This window comes from Pelobates fuscus, chromosome 13, assembly GCF_036172605.1.
Source record: "Pelobates fuscus isolate aPelFus1 chromosome 13, aPelFus1.pri, whole genome shotgun sequence".
Classification (NCBI taxonomy): domain Eukaryota; kingdom Metazoa; phylum Chordata; class Amphibia; order Anura; family Pelobatidae; genus Pelobates; species Pelobates fuscus.
In genome coordinates this window covers 20,570,346-20,591,880 of record NC_086329.1, presented here as the reverse complement: position 1 = coordinate 20,591,880, position 21,535 = coordinate 20,570,346, and the positions used below count along the sequence as shown (strand labels likewise).

General features: G+C 43.0%; 2 protein-coding genes across 2 annotated transcripts; both read left to right on the top strand.

Moving 5' to 3' along the window:
- Nucleotides 1-1,644: 1,644 nt before the first annotated feature.
- On the top strand, nucleotides 1,645-8,265 carry LOC134582934 (acyl-coenzyme A thioesterase 1-like). The gene is made up of 3 exons (XM_063439645.1): nucleotides 1,645-2,178; nucleotides 3,244-3,446; nucleotides 7,649-8,265. The coding sequence occupies exons 1-3, from the start codon at nucleotides 1,665-1,667 to the stop codon at nucleotides 8,249-8,251; spliced, it is 1,320 nt and encodes a 439-aa protein (XP_063295715.1). The 5' UTR covers nucleotides 1,645-1,664; the 3' UTR covers nucleotides 8,252-8,265.
- A 3,358-nt stretch (nucleotides 8,266-11,623) lies between these two features.
- On the top strand, nucleotides 11,624-21,296 carry LOC134582933 (acyl-coenzyme A thioesterase 1-like). Its single transcript, XM_063439644.1, has 3 exons — nucleotides 11,624-12,351; nucleotides 13,260-13,462; nucleotides 20,567-21,296. The coding sequence occupies exons 1-3, from the start codon at nucleotides 11,808-11,810 to the stop codon at nucleotides 21,140-21,142; spliced, it is 1,323 nt and encodes a 440-aa protein (XP_063295714.1). The 5' UTR covers nucleotides 11,624-11,807; the 3' UTR covers nucleotides 21,143-21,296.
- Nucleotides 21,297-21,535: the final 239 nt, after the last annotated feature.

Here is a 21,535-nt window from a genome sequence, read left to right as displayed (position 1 = left end):
AGTCAATTCAAAGTACTAACCCATACCTATAAAGCACTGAACAACTCTAGCCCCTCTTATATCTCTTCACAGATCCATAGATATGCCCCTCCGCTCTACCCCTGACCGCTGCTCGCACCCGTGGCTAACTCGCTCTAGCAGGACTTCTCCCGGGTGGCTCCCTTCCTATGGAACAGCCTGCCTACCGCCATCAGACTCTCCCCTAGTCTTCAATCATTTAAGAAGTGCTTTAAAACCCATTTCTTTAGGAAAGCTTATGGCCTCCCAGAGTAACCTCTACCTCACATACCTGTCTCTCGCTCTCTCCTAAAGGGCAGCACTTTACTCTCTCCTCCAGCTCTGCTTCACTCCCACCCTATTTGATTGATATTTCCTGTCCTAATGTGTTTTACACCCCACCTCCTATAGACTGTAAGCTCGTTTGAGCAGGGTCCTCTTCAACCTATCGATCCCGTAAGATTTTTTTGTAATTGTCCTATTTATAATTACATCCCCCCCCCCTCTCATAATATTGTAAAGCGCTACGGAATCTGTTGGCGCTATATAAATGGCGATAATAATAATAACTAAAAACAGGGCCGGCCTTAGGGGTGTGTGAGCTGTGCGGCCGCACAGGGCGCCATGGAGCCGGCCGGGATTTAAAAAAATAAAAAATAAATTTTTTTTTTACATTTGCGGCGGGGGCGGAGCTTACCGTGCGGCGGGGGCGGAGCTAAAAGCGCCGGAAAACTGCTGCAGGGGAAGCAGGAAGGAGTCCCTGCTTCCCCACCAAACAGTCACCAGGAGCTGCACTGCCTCCACAATTAACTCCACAGGTAACTGTGTGATTGTCAGGTGAGTGTGACTCTGCCTGTGTGTGTGTGTGTGTTACTGTCTGTGTGTGTATGACTGTCTGCCTGTGTGTGTCTGTGTGTATGACTGTCTGCCTGTGTGTGTCTGTGTGTATGACTGTCTGTCTGTGTGTATGACTGTCTGCCTGTGTGTGTGTCTGTGTGTATGACTGTCTGCCTGTGTGTGTGTCTGTGTGTATGACTGTCTGCCTGTGTGTGTCTGTGTGTGTGTGTGTGTATGACTGTCTGCCTGTGTCTCTGTGTGTGTGTGTCTGTGTGTATGACTGTCTGCCTGTGTGTGTCTCTGTGTGTGTGTGTGTGTGTTTGTCTGTGTGTATTACTGTCTGCCACTGTGTGTCTGTGTGTATTACTGTCTGCCACTGTGTGTGTATGACTGTCTGCCTGTGTGTGTCTGTGTGTATGACTGTCTGCGTGTGTGTGTTGTTTTTTTTTTTTTTATGATCCTGTCGGTGTTACTTGAGCGCTCTTGATATGCCAAGGTCAAATTGTAGTCACATAGGTTTCCACCCAAATAAAGGCACAGCGTTCCAAATCAGCAGGAGTGCACTGTATCCGCACGAGGAATATACAGAGCTCTATATGAGCAGAAGGTGTGAGAAGAGCCCTAGGGTCGCCTTATTGTTTAAACCTGCTTCAAATAACAGGAGTGCACAGATCTCTATATTAGCAGTAGGAGTGCACACATATCTCTGTATTAGGAGGGGGTGTATATATATCTCTGTTTATTATCAGTAGGAGTGTACACAGTAGGAGGTCCTGGCAGGTCGTTGCCCCCCCCCTCTCTCTCTATAATAATAATAATAATAGAATATAATGCTAGCTTTGCTCGCCCTCCAGCGGCCTGTGATCCCCCGGCTGCTGTCTTGCCGTGCTATGGCCGTGTCCCTGCAGGTCTCCCCGGGCCGCTGTGTGTACGATGAGCCGCTGGCGGTCAGGGCTGAGGGCCTGGAGCCGGGCCAGGCGGTCACCCTGCACACCCAGCTCACCGATGAGGGCGGCGAGACGTTCAGCTCCCGGGGCCGGTACCGGGCTGGCAGCCGCGGGGAGCTGGACCTCACACAGTCCCCGGCCTTGGAGGGAGGCAGCTACACCGGCCTGGAGCCCGAGGGGCCCCTGTGGGCGCTGGAGCCCCGCACCCAACGCAGGAGGTTCCTGAGGAAGGACGTGCAGAGCCCGCAACGTGTGCACTTCACCCTCTACCAGGACCACGAGCCCCTGGGCAAGCTGCTGGCCACCGCCACCCAGGACAGGACCTTCATGGGGGAAGGAGTGAGCAGGCACCCCGTGAGGGAGGGCAGGGTGAGGGGCAGCCTCTTCTTACCACCAGGTGAGTGGGGGGATTGTGGGGGTTGTAGTCCTGCACACCCTGGAGAACACTGCCACCTCTCACAATCCTCACCCAGCCTCATGCACCCCAACACAAAGAAGGACAGTTTAATGTCTGTTTGAGAAATTTTTAGGTAACTTGCTAATAACAATTTTTTTTATTTTATTTTTCTATTACTAATCTCTAAATTATTGATTTCTACCCTTCATTTATTGTGGTTTAAAGTCACATTACACTGGGAGTATCATTGCTGTGGAGCTCTGTTATCCATATCCACTCAGTCACACCAAGAATATGGAGCTCCTAGATAATTGGGATTTGGGTACAAAATAGGGACTGTGCCTCCTAAATAGGGACACTTGGGAGGTGTGTGCAGTCTTTAGGTTTGCTGAGCACCATAGGACATGTGCACCTTGGATGCTAGGGTTACTCTGAGCACTTACCTCTACTAAGGTGAATAGAGTGACTAAGATGCAGCTAGAAGTCCGAATTACATATACAATTATAGTACATAGTGCAGTACTGCTGGGTAATAAGTAAAAATGTGGCAAAGCGGAGTAGCAGAACTCTATTTTGTCAGCCTTCCTGATGGCTAAGCCAATGGTTGCCTGAGCCAATGGTTGCCTGAGCATGTTGAGGTATTCTTTTGCTCTCCGCACCGTGTACCAGCATTAAAGGGGCCCAGTCGCGCTGCTAAAGGGCCACAGCACCCGACCAGGACCTTTGTCACATCTGCTTGCCTATGGGGTTTGCCCTAAGTGGATTGGGGTGCAGGGGGAACTCTAGTGCACTACTGGCACCATAACCACTACACTTTGCTATAGTGGTTATGGTTATTGGAGTGTTTTTTTTTTTTAAGAGAAATTAAAGTCTTAACGATAAATTAAGAATTCTTAATTTGCTTATTTATTGGATTTGCATTTTTATTACTATTAATACAGATTGTGTGTATGTTATATTTTGATAATAGTGCCTGGTTTTCTATCTATCCACTGACCTTTCGCTAGAAGTGTGCTATATTTCGTGTGTCAAGTAGAAAAGTATGGTCATGATTTCTGTCTCCAGGAGTTGGACCGTTCCCGGGCATTATTGAAATTCAAGGGACAGGCGGAGGTCTTCTTGAATACAAGGCTAGCCTCCTGGCCAACAAAGGTTTTGCAACCCTTGCCCTGGCGTACTATAACTACGAAGATCTTCCAAAAGAAATGAATGTGTTTAATTTGGAGTACTTTGAAGAAGCTGTAAACTACATGCTGCAACACCCCAAGGTGGGTTTTAAAATAGCAATTGATGACCATAATATGTGGGGACCTGAACCATGTCCTGAACCCTGCTTTAGATGCCACACTCTTTCACATCAGCCCTAGATACAGACCACTTAAACGCCAATGCACAGCCCTGGTAAAACTATTCGCACTAGACCATTACTATGATGCCTGGAGAGTCACGCACACGGAAGATAGGGATTATACTTATTTTTCGTCAGTCCATAATACCTACTCTAGGATAAATGGGTTCCTGATGGGAGGCGGGGCACTGGGAAAGATAGTCGACTGCAGGGTGGGACAAATCATGTGGTCAGACCACGTACCCGTGTAACTGGTCCTCAAAGACACCTACGACTTCAAACATAGGAGCCCCTGACGGCTCATCGAAACCCTCCTGTCAAACACAACCATTACAGATGATCTGTCTGACTCCCTACACCAATATTTCACAGACAATGCTAGCCACACACTGCCACATCACACAATCTGGCATGCCCATAAAGCCGTCGCACGGGGGATTCTCATAAAACAAGTGTCATGCATCAAACGCAAGATGCAAATCCAATTGTTGGACTGGCAGAAAGAACTTTACACTCTGACGACCCAAAACCAGGTCCGCCCGACCCCGCACCTGAGGGAAAAAATATCCCTCATACGTCAACAACTCCGCCAATGTGCGCTTCACAGAGTGGGATACCACTCGAGGAAGCTTAAGGCGGCCCACTACTCCCAGGGGAATAGAGAGGGTAGAGTGCTTGTGCTATGGCTTAGAAAACATCAGGCACAGAAGATTGCATACTTAAACTCCAGGACGGGAGGGAAAATACTGACACCCACAGACATAAGCAATGAGTTTGCAAACTACTACTCCGATCTCTACAACCTCAGACACGACCCAAACACCCACACTCCGTCGGACTCAGACATATCAACATACCTAGACAAAATCACATTGCCCACCCTGACGACCCAACAACAGGACGCCCTAGCCCAGCCCATCACCCCGGAAGAGGTTATCAACACGAAAAACCCTGTCAAAAGGCAAAGCCCCGGGCCCAGATGGCTTCGCCAACTCTAATTATCGCAAATTCTGCAAAGTATTAGCACCTCGCCTGACCGAAGTCTTCAATGAAGCCATACAAGCGGAGTCACTCCCTGAGGAAATGCAATTGGCACACATTATCACCCTCCCCAAACTAGGTAAACCGCCAACGTGCCCGCAAAACTTCAGCCTAATCTGGCTCCTTAACACAGACGCCAAACTCTACACATTGAGACTCGGACCGATACTCCCTCACATTATACATTATGACCAAGTGGGGTTTGTGACGGGACGACAGGTGTCTGACAACACCAGAAAGGTCCTTAGCGTAATGCATAGTATCAAAGCATCAAAAGAGGGAGGGCTGTTGCTATCCCTGGACGCGGGCAAAAGGCCTTTGATCGCCTGGGGTGGGGGTTCCTGGAGGCAGTCCTGCACAAGTTCGGGCTCCCTGGGGGTTTCATCTTTGCGGTCAGAGCCCTATACTCCGCACCAATGGCACGAGTTTTAAACTCCGGATTTGTGTCCGACAAACTTAAAATCACCAATGGGACCAGGCAGGAATGCCCCCTGTTGCCCCTACTTTATGTGATGGCACTGGAACCCCTGGCATCAATGATCCGAGTAAACCCTTCCATTCATGGAGTACACGTGGGCGACAAAACATACACCCTGAACCTCTTTGCAGACGGCATACTACTGACTTTGACTCAACCACATATCTTACTACCTAACTTACTGCAGTGCATACAGGACTATAACACAGTCTCCTATTACAAACTCAACTTAACAAAAACAAAGGAATGGGACTTGACATCCCTGGACACCTTTTGCAGATCCTGAAGGCATCCTTTCATTTCAACTAGAGGGAGGACTTCATAACTTTGTTTTAGGGATAAAACTAACCAGAACGACACACCTACTGCACAAATATAACTACGAGAAACTATCACAGGAGATCACGCAAACGCTCCAATTGTGGGGCAGCGATTTCCTGTCATGGCACGGGTGCGTGGCGGCATTTAAAATGTCACTACTCCCAAAACTACAATATCGGCTACGTACACTCTAGATCCCCATCCCCAAACAATATTTGATGGCCTAACAAAAAAAACATCACACAATTTGTATGGGCAAATAAAAAACCAAGGGTCGCAATAAACACACTCAAGAAACCCACTACAAAGGGGGGGCGGAAGAACTTCACAGACATAAAACTGTATTACAAAGCCGCACTTCTCTCCACAGTGGCAACCACGCATATAACGACCACAATGGGTGGCCATTGAATCCCACTGGTCATGCAGGGCCAGACTGCACCATTTATTCTGGGTGCCAAAAACACAGAGACATGCGATGCCACACATATTAGCACCGACCACGCTGTTGCTGGACACATGGGACACATACCGAGAACACTTAAGTGGACCCAGTGCAATATCGCTAGCCACGCCAATGTACAGTATACACTTGAGAAACCAAACCTTGATTACAACACATGGACAAAGCCAGGATGCACACACGTACATCATCTTATACGCAGGGACCACTCTGAAACAATTCCCAGACCTACAGACACAGTTTGACCTCCCCCACAGGGCAATTTTCTCATATTTTACAGCTCAAGTCCCTCCAGCAGTCGACTACTAAATTTGACACATGGTGTCTCAAAGGAACACCACACAAGAAACACTACTCGATGATATATGCAGCATCGAGAGCACATCAGCTTACACTGACAAATTCAAACAAGCGTGGCATGATGACCTAGGCTGCACCTTCACCACAGACTAGTGGACCCGAGCATTCACAATTCATAAAGGGAACACAGCGTGCATCACACACTTTGAACAAATACGAAAATTACAATACAGATGGTATCTGGTCCCAATGAGACTAGCACACATATTTCTCGGCACCTCCACTCAGTGTTGGCGATGCAAGTCTGCAACTGGCTCGCTATACCACATATGGTGGACATGCAAACTTATCCGCCCGTACTGGTCAATGGTGAGAAAAATTCTCACCCACTTACTGCCTATGCCCCTAGAGTTGACACGCGCGGTGTGTTTCCTGTTTATATGGCCTGGAAATCTAACGAAGGTACACGCTAAACTACTATTCCACACATTGATAGCTGCATGGAAAACACAAGAAGCCCCCATGAAACACATGCTGGTACAACAAATCCAAACAAATTGGGACTATGAGCTAATGGCCAACCAGCAGATTAGGAAGAGAGGGGCAACCGCTGAGGCTGGACAAATATGGGAAACATACTGGCTAACAGTGGGGAATCAGGTAGCGAGATATAATGGGATAGAGGACGCACAGTCACTTATGTGTCAGAATGCCTTGCGACTACGAAACAGGGACATATATAGAGTACTGAAACACATTATTCTCTGCACATTGGACCTGAGAATTGGTGGGCGCTGAGGAAGAAGAACCCCCCCCAACGCAACTCCACCCTTCTAACCGATACGGCTCATGCCAAGTGTGATACCCCCCATAAGGTCCATGATGGCCTGAACGCTACATACCAATACCCACCTGTATATATGTTACACCCCCCCACCTTTATGTCCCGTCCCCCCCAACCCTGCGCTAGGGGAGAAGCCCAGGAGGGAAAATCACTGACAACCAGAGCTAGCCAAGGGTGGGAATTTTTACTGGAATGCTCTATGAATGGGACACTGATCATATGAGGGACATGCGGACGACACCCCGCACGGAGCGTACCTCCTGTGTCTCCTGCACATTTGGTTATTTCCCACCTGGTAAACCACCCCCTGCCGACGCTCCCCCCTTCACAACCGCACACATTGCTACATGATACTGATAACTGGTGCATCAAGTATAGATGCAAGGATTCTGAAAGCAGCCGTACAGTACGTGAAATGTAACCTTTGTTTGCCTACCGCTAATATAATATGTACTATATTCCCAATATTTCCCACATTATGTATGGTACTGTTAACTGCTGCTGCGCATTTCACTGTAATTTTATATGTGAGTAGTCAATTATTTAAACTTTATTCAAATAGCAGAACTCAGTACTTATCAAATCTTTATTGTAAACTTTTCTTCAGAGTAAGCTATTTGCTTTCTTTACCTTAGATATGTTGGTCATTCGCAATTTCTGTCTCCTGTCTTTTAGGTAAAAGGTCCAGGGATCGGTCTTATGGGCCATTCCAAAGGTGGAGACTTGGTTGCTTCAATGACTTCCTTTCTGAAGGGTATAACCGCAGCCGTTCTTGTTAATGGCTCCATTGTCAATGTCGGTGCAGCCCTTAAATACAAGGATGTTATATTACCTCCAGTTGCCATCGATGTCAAGAAAGTGATATATCCTGAGAAAGGGGTGGCTGATATCACCAATATATTGGCCAACCCGCTAGAAGAAGTTAACCGTAAAAGCCTTATTCCTATTTGGAAGGCCGACTGTAAGTTTCTGTTTGTTGTCGGGCAAGATGATCGAAATTGGAGAAGTGAATTCTATGCCCAAACAGCAAGCAAACTGCTTGTAGAAGCAGGGAAGGAGAAACCAGAAATTGTACTGTATCCCGAAACTGGTCATTACATCGAAGCACCAAATTTCCCTCTCTGCAAAATCTCCATGCACAAGCTTGTTGGTCTGCCAGTGGTATGGGGTGGGCAAACCAGACAGCATGCTATGGCTCAGGTGGATTCTTGGAAGAAAATCCAGATCTTCTTCAACAAACATCTTAACCAGAAAAATGTTGCAGGGTGCAAATTATAACACTTGATTCTAGAGGTTAAAGGGACACTTTAGTCACCCAGACCACTTCAGCTCAATGAAGTGGTCTGGGTGCCAGGTCCCTCAGTTTTTAACCCTTCAGATGCAAACATAGCAGTTTCAGAAAAAACGCTATGTTAACATTGCAGGGTTAATCCAGCCTCTAGTGGCTGTCTTCCGGACATCCACTAGAGGCGCATCTGCGACGCTGGAGGCATATTATGCCTCCATCACGCAGAGCGTCCCTAGGAAAGCATTGAGAAATGCTTTCCTATGGACACTTTGAATGCGTGCGCGGCACTGCTGCGCATGCGCATTCAGCTCCGCTGACGTCAGACCAGGTAGCTGACGTCGGCGGGGGAGGAGAGGTCACCATTGCCGAGGGAGCCTGGCGCTAGAATAAGGTAAGTTGCTGAAGGGGTTTTAACCCCTTCAGCGCCACGGGAGGCGGCACCCTCAGAGCACTCTAGTGTCAGGAAAACCGCTATGTTTTCCTGACACTATAGGGATCCTTTAATCACTTCCTACACCCACTATATTTGAGATATCATTAAATTAAAAAAATATATATATATTTTTTTAAAGATAAATTGTACCTTAATGGTCTGTTAATATATAAGAGTATTAATTTAAAACCATTGTTTGTAAGAACTTACAAACTTATTTACTAAGCTCAATTTTTCTCAGATTCCATCTGGCAAAAATAGGCAGATTGTGACTACGACTGAGTTGGATAATTTTCCTCAATCTGCTATTTTTGCCTCAGTATTACCATTATGATTTCAATCACTTGAATGTTAGTTTATTGAATAACCTGTTAGTCTTTTTTTTTTTTAGATCTGCAAAAGGGAAATATATTTGCCAGCTGGGTATTTCAAAGTCCCGTTGCAGGACATCTATTGCAATACCACTGTACTGCCACTAGGAGAGAATGTCAGATCTGGTCTTTAAAGTATACAACAGTTATACATTCATTATATGTTCGTTTGATCATTTGCTTGAAATAAGTTATCCATAAAAATAAAATAGCTTGCTTGTAGGAAAACAATACACGATTAAAGGGACAGTAGACTTGTTTTCACAATTTCTTCCATATCTGGCGCCCATAACATTGTTTGGTTTTTGTAATTTTTGTCTCCCACTTAAATCAAAACTTATTGCAGTGTTAAGGTTTGTCATAATGAATCTCATTAAAAGAACACTCCACACTCAAAACACTTCAGCTTGCTGTCATTCCATGACTGTTTATAAAAGTGAAGTTTTTCATTAGAGATTGTTACCTTTATTTTAGGACAGACACCTCCCTGGCTGTCAGAGATCCAGAGATTTGTCTACTCAAATGTTGGCTCCACAGAAGCCTCTTGTTGGTTTATTACAGTATATTAGAAGTCTGGGCTGGGGAAAGAGGGGAGGGCTTGCAGAGGCTGCAGACTACAGATCTGCAGCTTTTGTAAGCTGTTTTTTCATATACCACCGATGCTCCCTGGCCTTTCATTGGGTTTAACCTGCAAAGCATGAGGACGTCCAGTGCCTTCAAATTCCCCATTGGAAAGCTTTGATTCAATGCTTTTCTATGGGGAAAGCCTTATACGCACATAATTTTGTAAAGTTCCCTTTGTCTGTATACACAACACTATGAGGATTGAACAAACATGTATTGTATGTCTGGCTTAACCAAGTCAGTCTGTTTCGATACAATTAATAAAAAAAAATACGTTGAACAAAGGCCCAACCTACTAGCCAGGCCTAAAACTTACTTCTCAGCAAAAGAAACTGTTACCAGCATTTTGGCTTTGATGATAGATTGTCATACGACAAGTGATCTCAAATATGTTTATTAAATGCAGAGCATGTCCATAATCATTTGATTTAGTACATTTACTAAACTAGTTTGATTTGTGTCTGTCTTCTAAGAGATGGATTTTAAGATTTTTTTGTCGTTTAATATGATGAAATGTAGATTTTATATAAAAAAAAAATGGTCCATGCTTGAAATTGGAAATTTGGGCCCCCAATCTTAATATCCATGTGATTTAAACACGAAATCAAATGCACTTACTATGTTGTTTTTCAATTACATACATTGTAAATGTAATAAGTAAATGAATTTATTAATAAAAATATATTTTATTTTACATGCATCTGATAACATTATTTTCTCAGGAGCAATAAGTATAGTGTCCTTTCTCATTCAGTGCTATATATATATATATATATATATATATATATATATATATATATATATATATATAAAATATAATATAAGGAATTGGATTATGGTGCACTTATAGTACTGGACCTACTGTTTTTTGGGAGACACTGTAAAGCAAGCAGTGTGAACTCGGAGGAAGTGGTAAGTGTCCATTAATGAAAGGTTTTATAGCGCTTCAGCCATGATGGGAAATACCGATCTGTGTTGTCTATGGGGGATACTTATCAAAGTGTTCTGAAAAGTGACGTTTAAATCCCACCATTCTTTTAGATCATGTGTATTTAAGTGATCTAAAAAGTGGTGAGTTTTCTTTTAGTTATTTCTTCATAAAGGAAGGAAAAAGAGAAATGAAACACAACACTTTTGTGCCAGAATAATGTAATAAATCGATGCCGAAACAAAATATGTATAGACAAAAATTGTTATGGTGGAAAAAGCAACAGATGAAAATAATCAGACGGATTTAAGAAATTGAGCCACGAATTAGCAGAAAATGAGATGTTAAAGCGTTCGAGACAATTTAATAAATCTACCCACTTGTATCTGTCCATTTCACATAAAATCTGGGATTTAACAAGTGACTATTGTCTTGATACAAATAGTTTTTATAGAAATGGGAATAACCATAGTTGCAACCCACCCTTCCTGTTGTTAATGAAACAGCAAAGTTTTTCATTTTATTTCCTGCCAAAAGCGCTATTTATTTTTACTTATTTTTATTTTTGTAAATCAAGCAGTCTGTTCCAGGTTTGAGGGCTCCCTCCAGATGCTGCAAAGTCTGGGGGATTTGCAGGAACTAAATATTGTGAGTATTACTTATCTCAGGTCTAGAACAGAGGGCCCTGGCCATAAGGGTGCCACATTTTATACTAGCCTGGCTGTTACAAGGTCAGTGATTACAAATCTTTTCTTTACCATTATGTTAATGTATGAACAGGACTAGTGAGGTCCTTTCATAAAAAATGTATAACAAAATGGAAACAGTATCAGACCTCTGTATTCACTATTTGTGCCATTAGAGGGTCAGGCTACAGGTCACTGAGCAAAACATTGTCCATGGCTGCTAAGCTCCTGGCTGGTTGCTAACAGGACTATAACTACTGTTACAGAATGACTGCTCGATGAGATCGGTGATCTCCTACTCTGGGCTTCCAGAGTGACTGGCTAGTGATGACCAGAAGACTGATCGATGCGCTCTGCGATCTGATTCATGTTCTTCCAGCGTGACCAGTTAGTGGAGGCAGACTACTGTTCAATGCGATCGGTGCTCTATTAGGCAGACTGTGTGTAATGTGACATGTGTGACTGCAGCAGGGTCAGGCAGAGAGTGCCTATCTGGTGACTGCAATGCTGTGGAAGATTACAAGCAGGGCCCTCCGTCTTTGGAAACCCCCATCCCTTTACCAACATGCCCTGAGGCCAGTGTCCCTGTCTGTGTACCCCCAGGCTGGGCTAGCAGATGAGAGGTTACAGATCAAAGTGCAGGGGCTCAGTCCCAGACAGCAGGTGACTCTCAGAGCTCTGGTAGTGGATGACCAGGACTGCCTCTTTGACTCCTGTGCCCACTATGAAGCTGATAACTCAGGCCTCATTGATTTGGAGAGGGACCCCTCCCATGGGGGTGATTATAGTGGGGTGCTGCCCATGGGCCCCCTGTGGAGTCTGTCCCCCTCTGTCATGGAGAAACCTTACAAACGACTAGAGAAAATGGATGTGCAGAAGCTGCCTATGGTCCTAGAGCTCTTAGTCCACAAGGGGCATTTAAATCCCACTGCTATACCTGGAGAGGTGACTGCTAGAGTGAAAGTTCACAGATTGTTTTGTGCCCCTGGAGTGAGAAGGATCAGACTGAGAGAGGGCATGGTGAGAGGCACTTTGTTTTTACCACCAGGTAATTACTTACAGTAAATGTAATCTTCTACATTTGCATGCAGTTTGCATTTAAAATAGCACAAAATTCCATACTTTTTCTATAGTACGCTTCCTCCTCTTCTAACATTGACCCTTGATATGTATGTGTGGATGCCATGGGCCTTGTGATTCCCCTGTGTCCCATTTGGTTGGTGTGTGGCTATTCTGTAACATTTGAGACGGTAAAACTATGAAACTAGTCTTCTGTGAAAGGCTGCGAAGGCGAGTTTCCCTCAATTCTCCATTTATTCATATATGATCAGATCCATACATTGTCTGGTGCAGGAACATACAGAGACAGCTCAATCGTATACAGGTCACCAAGCATTGCTATGGCTTCTTGGGCCCGACACCTAGACAGGAGAGAATGTAGTTAAAAATAACAAGCGGTATGTGGTTGGTGGGGGAAAAAGTATTAAAAAAACATTTAATTGATTTTAGAACTAGCAGAGGTGTCAAGCCGCATTGTGTACCAGTAGATCACAGTTGCAAAGTGTTTTATATATTTTTTCCGGATGTCTACTGGTGCTGCTTGTATCTGAATATAAATGTTATTCTAAAATTATTTATGCTATCATATTCTGCAGCAATGCACAATTTATGTAGGTGTACATATTGCTACGGCAGAAGTAGATTTCTCGACCAAGGAGCTTACAATCTAGTACAGTGACACCTCTGTGTAAAGTATCAAGCAAGAATGGAAGTCTTCTTCATAACCTTGCCTATCAGTGTGTGTACTAATGGAAGCAGCTGTGATTATTCTAAATTTTATTTCAGAATATAAATGTACATTTCATTGTTTTTTCATTCGCTGATTGTTTATAAACTAACCATAGAATGCTCGTTATCAGTTTATGAGTTGCTGATGGCCTCTGTTCTCATCCTTAGGTGAGGGACCATTCCCTGGTGTGATTGATATGTTCGGGGATGATGGTGGACTAGTGGAATATCGCTCCAGTTTGCTGGCCAGCCGAGGGTTTGCTGCTTTGGCTCTGCCGTATGTGGCTTTCGAAGACCTTCCACCAGCGATGACCGAATTTCACATGGATTACTTTGAACAAGCTGCTAGTTTTCTGGCTCGATATCCCAAGGTAAACCTGAGTAGAAAATTCTGGAATACAAAGGGGGCAATTTCTATAAACGAAACCGCTTTTAAACTCAACCAGCAGGTCCGGTGAAAAAGAATCAGAGAAGATGGTACCAGTCTATTCTGATTATGAACCCTGTAGATTAGACAACTACAAAATGTTGGAACACTGGGTTCCAAAAAACTGGTAAATGTTGTATACAGCATAAAATAAAGTATGAAATAGTGTACGGGGGTAGCTAAGGGAGAACTAAGCCTAAAATCAGTAAATGTGTATCTAATCAGGCTTTATTACATTGTGTCTCAGATACACTGTAACTGAAATATACAAAATAAGAAATAGCAGATAAGGGGGAATGAATCTCAGAGAACATTTGGTATGGTGGAAACGGGTTCTAATATTGCAGGAAGTAATCACATGGCCAGAGGTAACAAGGTACTCGTGCTGCATCTATCTCCACTTGTACACCCTGGCTACAAGGTAAATAAAAAGCTACTATGACCCAAAGGAAAATATAAATAGGGACAGCTAGCCAATACCTCGGCTGTTCTAAGGAAAACAGCCTACTACCAGCACAGGGCAGAAAATGGATACCTGTAATAGAGCATTATACCTCAGTTGCTGTGCTAAGTCCGCAACTTACCAATACCAAAGAACCGTCCCCCTTGCAGAACAGCTACCCCAGAATCTAAGAGAGCAGTGGTGATGGTGGTTACTGGTTCTTATATTGTAGGAAATAATCATATGGCCAAAGGTAACACGGTACTAGTTCTGTATCTATTTCCACTTGTACACCAAAAGGTAAAGTTAGTATGACCCAAAGGAGAATATAAATAGGAACAGCTCGCTAATACCTCTGGTGACCCAGTCGGCTAGACGACAGGGTCAGAACATCTCCAAAATCTGTTTTGTGGGGGTGTTCCTGGTATGCTGTGGTTAGTACCTACCAAAAGTGGTGCAAGGAAAGTAGTGAACTGGCATCAGGTTAATGGGCACCCAAGGCTCATTGATGCACATGGGCAGCGATAGCTAGCTGGCACGTTCTATATTATAGGTCTCTGTGTCAGTGCATCGATGTGACAATGTAACTCCAAGACTGGCTCAACGTGCAAATACCTGGGCAATCAGTACTGTCCATCCCACTTAGATGACAGTCACGGCCTGGAGAAGGAGCCAGCAAGCAGTGGGTCTTACTCCCAACAGCTAGGGGGTTATGGCACACAATAGCTGGAACCTGTGAGTCAGGTGCTTAATGTTGCTATTTGTGAGCTCCCAGTGAAGACTCAATCAGCCACAATCAGCAACTTTGATCTAGGGCTTAATTCAGATTTATTTAATGATTGGTTTTCCGTAGTAGCTGCACCGCTGTAATATAGGAAAGAACCTGTCAGCGGTTGGAACATAACATGCAAGTGTTGGTAGAGGCAGCACTTGTTTCCCCTGTGTTTATAGAAGAAGGAATACAAACATTTAGCTGCAGTGACTCTTCTTTGCACTTATCAGCTGGTTGAAGAAGCGTAGGTGGTTATGGTGCTTAGTGCTTGCCCTCTAATGCACTAACGCCGTAGTTCATTTAAAAAAGAGAGAAGGGGTGGCTTCTGCAGTCTGATCTTTCCCCCACTAGTCATTCTGTAACTTGGTCAGAGTCTGTTCCTATAAATATCTTGGTGTGTAGTTAATATCTCAACCTTTCATTTTATTAACATAGTGAAATGAATCAATTAGACTTTAACCCAGGAAGGTCAGCAATCTATATAATCTATTATGCAGTTTTGTCCATCTATGTAACCGCATTTAACAATGTTTTAATATGTCTAACGACATAGATTGCCTGTCTAACTATTGTAAACAGCCATAACCTTCTCCTTTCTTCTTTGGATATTAAAGGGTTGCTGTAGACCTAAAAAACAACATTCGCTTACTGAAGCAGGTTTGGTATATAGAACAGTGTGAGATAATGCTAAACTAACCAATCATAGCTCTCTGACAGCCAAGTCTCACTCTCGAGACTTGGCGGTCAAAGCACTCTGGTTGGTTTACTAGCCAACCAATCAGAGAGATCTTGGTCAAATTGCAGTGTGGTAAAACCGCAGGCATGGGCTGGGGACAAGGATCGTTTAGATTTTTTTGTAATCCAGACCTGGAGTTGAAATCTTTGAACCAGGATTTAAAGGGACACTATAGTTACCAAAACAACTGTAGCTTATTGCATTTGTTCTGGTGAGTAGAAATATTCCATTCAGGCTTTTTGCTGTAAACACTGTCTTTTCAGAGAAAGTGCAAAGTTTACATTACAGCCTAGGGATAACTCTACTGGCCACTACTCAGTTGGCTGCTAGAGGTGCTTCCTGGGGCAGTGCTGCACAGTGTGACTGCCATTCAGTGTCTCCACCCTCTGCATGGAGACACTGAACTTTCCTCATAGAGATGCATTGATTCAATACATCTCTATGATAAGATGTTTATTGGCCAGGGCTGTGTTTGGCTTGTTTGGATTTTGCAGTCCGAATGAAGGTTGGTGAATAACCCTGCATTACCTTGACAAGAAAGGGGATGGAATAATAGTGCTGAGGAATCCCATAGTCTTCAAAATTGTCAGAGTAACCCAGAAGTACCTGCACCCAAATAGTACTCACACCATAACCTCTGCGTATACTGATGTGTATATGTAGTGGTTATGGTGTGAGTGCTATAGTAGCAGTACTCACACCCTGCTAGTATATGCTCTATACAGATGTATATGTAGTGGTTATGGTGTGAGTGCTATAGTAGCAGTACTCACACCCTGCTAGTATATGCTCTATACAGATGTATATGTAGTGGTTATGGTGTGAGTACTATAGTAGCAGTACTCACACCCTGCTAGTATATGCTCTATACTGATGTATATGTAGTGGTTATGGTGTGAGTACTATAGTAGCAGTACTCACACCCTGCTAGTATATGCTCTATACTGATGTATATGTAGTGGTTATGGTGTGAGTACTATAGTAACAGTACTCACACCCTGCTAGTATATGCTCTATGTTGATGTATATGTAGTGGTTATGGTGTGAGTACTATAGTAGCAGTACTCACACCCTGCTAGTATATGCTCTATACTGATGTATATGTAGTGGTTATGGTGTGAGTACTATAGTAGCAGCACTCACACCCTGCTAGTATATGCTCTATGTTGATGTATATGTAGTGGTTATGGTGTGAGTACTATAGTAGCAGCACTCACACCCTGCTAGTATATGCTCTATGTTGATGTATATGTAGTGGTTATGGTGTGAGTACTATAGTAGCAGCACTCACACCCTGCTAGTATATGCTCTATGTTGATGTATATGTAGTGGTTATGGTGTGAGTACTATAGTAGCAGCACTCACACCCTGCTAGTATATGCTCTATACTGATGTATATGTAGTGGTTATGGTGTGAGTACTATAGTAGCAGTACTCACACCCTACTAGTATATGCTCTATACTGATGTATATGTAGTGGTTATGGTGTGAGTACTATAGTAGCAGTACTCACACCCTACTAGTATATGCTCTATACTGATGTATATGTAGTGGTTATGGTGTGAGTACTATAGTAGCAGTACTCACACCCTACTAGTATATGCTCTATACTGATGTATATGTAGTGGTTATGGTGTGAGTACTATAGTAGCAGTACTCACACCCTACTAGTATATGCTCTATACTGATGTATATGTAGTGGTTATGGTGTGAGTACTATAGTAGCAGTACTCACACCCTACTAGTATATGCTCTATACTGATGTATATGTAGTGGTTATGGTGTGAGTACTATAGTAGCAGTACTCACACCCTACTAGTATATGCTCTATACTGATGTATATGTAGTGGTTATGGTGTGAGTACTATAGTAGCAGTACTCACACCCTACTAGTATATGCTCTATACTGATGTATATGTAGTGGTTATGGTGTGAGTACTATAGTAGCAGTACTCACACCCTACTAGTATATGCTCTATACTGATGTATATGTAGTGGTTATGGTGTGAGTACTATAGTAGCAGTACTCACACCCTGCTAGTATATGCTCTATACTGATGTATATGTAGTGGTTATGGTGTGAGTACTATAGTAGCAGCACTCACACCCTGCTAGTATATGCTCTATGTTGATGTATATGTAGTGGTTATGGTGTGAGTACTATAGTAGCAGTACTCACACCCTGCTAGTATATGCTCTATACTGATGTATATGTAGTGGTTATGGTGTGAGTACTATAGTAGCAGTACTCACACCCTGCTAGTATATGCTCTATACTGATGTATATGTAGTGGTTATGGTGTGAGTACTATAGTAGCAGTACTCACACCCTACTAGTATATGCTCTATACAGATGTATATGTAGTGGTTATGGTGTGAGTACTATAGTAGCAGTACTCACACCCTGCTAGTATATGCTCTATACAGATGTATATGTAGTGGTTATGGTGTGAGTACTATAGTAGCAGTACTCACACCCTGCTAGTATATGCTCTATATTGATGTATATGTAGTGGTTATGGTGTGAGTACTATAGTAGCAGTACTCACACCCTGCTAGTATATGCTCTATATTGATGTATATGTAGTGGTTATGGTGTGAGTACTATAGTAGCAGTACTCACGCCCTGCTAGTATATGCTCTATACTGATGTATATGTAGTGGTTATGGTGTGAGTACTATAGTAGCAGCACTCACACCCTGCTAGTATATGCTCTATGTTGATGTATATGTAGTGGTTATGGTGTGAGTACTATAGTAGCAGCACTCACACCCTGCTAGTATATGCTCTATACTGATGTATATGTAGTGGTTATGGTGTGAGTACTATAGTAGCAGTACTCACACCCTGCTAGTATATGCTCTATATTGATGTATATGTAGTGGTTATGGTGTGAGTACTATAGTAGCAGTACTCACACCCTACTAGTATATGCTCTATACTGATGTATATGTAGTGGTTATGGTATGAGTACTATAGTAGCAGCACTCACACCCTGCTAGTATATGCTCTATGTTGATGTATATGTAGTGGTTATGGTGTGAGTACTATAGTAGCAGTACTCACACCCTGCTAGTATATGCTCTATACTGATGTATATGTAGTGGTTATGGTGTGAGTACTATAGTAGCAGTACTCACACCCTGCTAGTATATGCTCTATACTGATGTATATGTAGTGGTTATGGTGTGAGTACTATAGTAGCAGTACTCACACCCTGCTAGTATATGCTCTATACTGATGTATATGTAGTGGTTATGGTGTGAGTACTATAGTAGCAGTACTCACACCCTGCTAGTATATGCTCTATACTGATGTATATGTAGTGGTTATGGTGTGAGTACTATAGTAGCAGTACTCACACCCTGCTAGTATATGCTCTATATTGATGTATATGTAGTGGTTATGGTGTGAGTACTATAGTAGCAGTACTCACGCCCTGCTAGTATATGCTCTATACTGATGTATATGTAGTGGTTATGGTGTGAGTACTATAGTAGCAGCACTCACACCCTGCTAGTATATGCTCTATGTTGATGTATATGTAGTGGTTATGGTGTGAGTACTATAGTAGCAGTACTCACACCCTGCTAGTATATGCTCTATACTGATGTATATGTAGTGGTTATGGTGTGAGTACTATAGTAGCAGCACTCACACCCTGCTAGTATATGCTCTATGTTGATGTATATGTAGTGGTTATGGTGTGAGTACTATAGTAGCAGCACTCACACCCTGCTAGTATATGCTCTATACTGATGTATATGTAGTGGTTATGGTGTGAGTACTATAGTAGCAGTACTCACACCCTGCTAGTATATGCTCTATATTGATGTATATGTAGTGGTTATGGTGTGAGTACTATAGTAGCAGTACTCACACCCTACTAGTATATGCTCTATACTGATGTATATGTAGTGGTTATGGTGTGAGTACTATAGTAGCAGCACTCACACCCTGCTAGTATATGCTCTATGTTGATGTATATGTAGTGGTTATGGTGTGAGTACTATAGTAGCAGCACTCACACCCTGCTAGTATATGCTCTATACTGATGTATATGTAGTGGTTATGGTGTGAGTACTATAGTAGCAGTACTCACACCCTGCTAGTATATGCTCTATACTGATGTATATGTAGTGGTTATGGTGTGAGTACTATAGTAGCAGTACTCACACCCTGCTAGTATATGCTCTATACTGATGTATATGTAGTGGTTATGGTGTGAGTACTATAGTAGCAGTACTCACACCCTGCTAGTATATGCTCTATACTGATGTATATGTAGTGGTTATGGTGTGAGTACTATAGTAGCAGTACTCACACCCTGCTAGTATATGCTCTATACTGATGTATATGTAGTGGTTATGGTGTGAGTACTATAGTAGCAGTACTCACACCCTGCTAGTATATGCTCTATATTGATGTATATGTAGTGGTTATGGTGTGAGTACTATAGTAGCAGTACTCACACCCTGCTAGTATATGCTCTATACTGATGTATATGTAGTGGTTATTGTGTGAGTACTATAGTAGCAGTACTCACACCCTGCTAGTATATGCTCTATATTGATGTATATGTAGTGGTTATGGTGTGAGTACTATAGTAGCGGTACTCACGCCCTGCTAGTATATGCTCTATACTGATGATGTATATGTAGTGGTTATGGTGTGAGTACTATAGTAGCAGTACTCACACCCTGCTAGTATATGCCCCAAACTGATGTATATGTAGTGGTTATGGTGTGAGTACTATAGTAGCAGTACTCACACCCTGCTAGTATATGCTCTATACTGATGTATATGTAGTGGTTATGGTGTGAGTACTATAGTAGCAGTACTCACGCCCTGCTAGTATATGCTCTATACTGATGTTATGAATTTTGAAATGGCTTTTTAATTTTATTTTTTATTTAAAAGTCTACCATCACATGTGGATACATTACTGCACACATTTTTCTAACTAAGTAAGTGTCACATTTAATTTTCACGCTAGAATTTGCTTAAGGCAACCTTTGTAACTATCGAAGTGTGACTTGTTTGTGAAGCACTGTAGTTGATGCCTCCATTTCTGTGATTTGTTTGATTTATTTAAAGGTTCGCGGACCTGGTGTTGCTGTGATTGGAACTGGGAAAGGGGCAGACCTTGCTCTCTCTATGATCACCTTCCTACCACAAGTGGTGGCTGCTGTCTCCATCTCCGGATGCTGTGCCAACACTGCCGCCAGCTTGCGCTTCAGAGACTTCACCATGCCGGCCTTACGATACAACATGAACAGAGTCAAAATATTAGATTCTGCTGTCTTTGACGTCTTTGAAGCCTTAGATGATCCTCTGAATCCGAGCAACAGTCAGTGCCTCATCCCAGTAGAGAAGGCAGGTGGACACTTCTTATTTATCGTTGGAGAAGACGATCGCAACTGGAAAAGCTCCGTCTATGCCAAGGCACTTGTACATCGCTTGCAAGAAAACGGCAAAGAGAATTTTACCCTGTTAAGTTATCCTGGAGCTGGGCACCGGATAGACCCTCCATGCTCTCCATTTTGTTATACCACTATCGATCGAGTTCTCGGAGTACCCATCGTTGGAGGAGGACAACTAGAAGCACACTGCCGCGCACAGGAAGATTCATGGGTGAAAATACAGGATTTCCTTAATTTACACTTAAAATGATAAGAGATCAGGATATGACTTAACCGGTATTGATGTTCCAATGCGATGGCTAACTGCTTGTATAATCAGGTATCAGAGATTCTTGTCTGGGCATCTCTTTTTCTTCCAATGTCAGTATGTATTTTTAGGAAACGGTGAGGCAAAATGGAGTAAGTGTTGCAATTGGTTAATATTTGCCAAGTGTTGTTATGGTACTTTTTGAAAGTAAACCAAAATGTTCAAAGTCTATCTGTTCCTGTCCAAATCAATAAAATTAAATTGCGTATATACGCTGAAGTAATTAAGTCTGACACACGAGGTTCAGGTTAAAATAACTTCGAGAAAGTTTATTGGCAAGTGAAGAAAAAGCGGGCGCGCAGGCCCTTTTAAGAGGCATTTTGCGTCATCATTGAT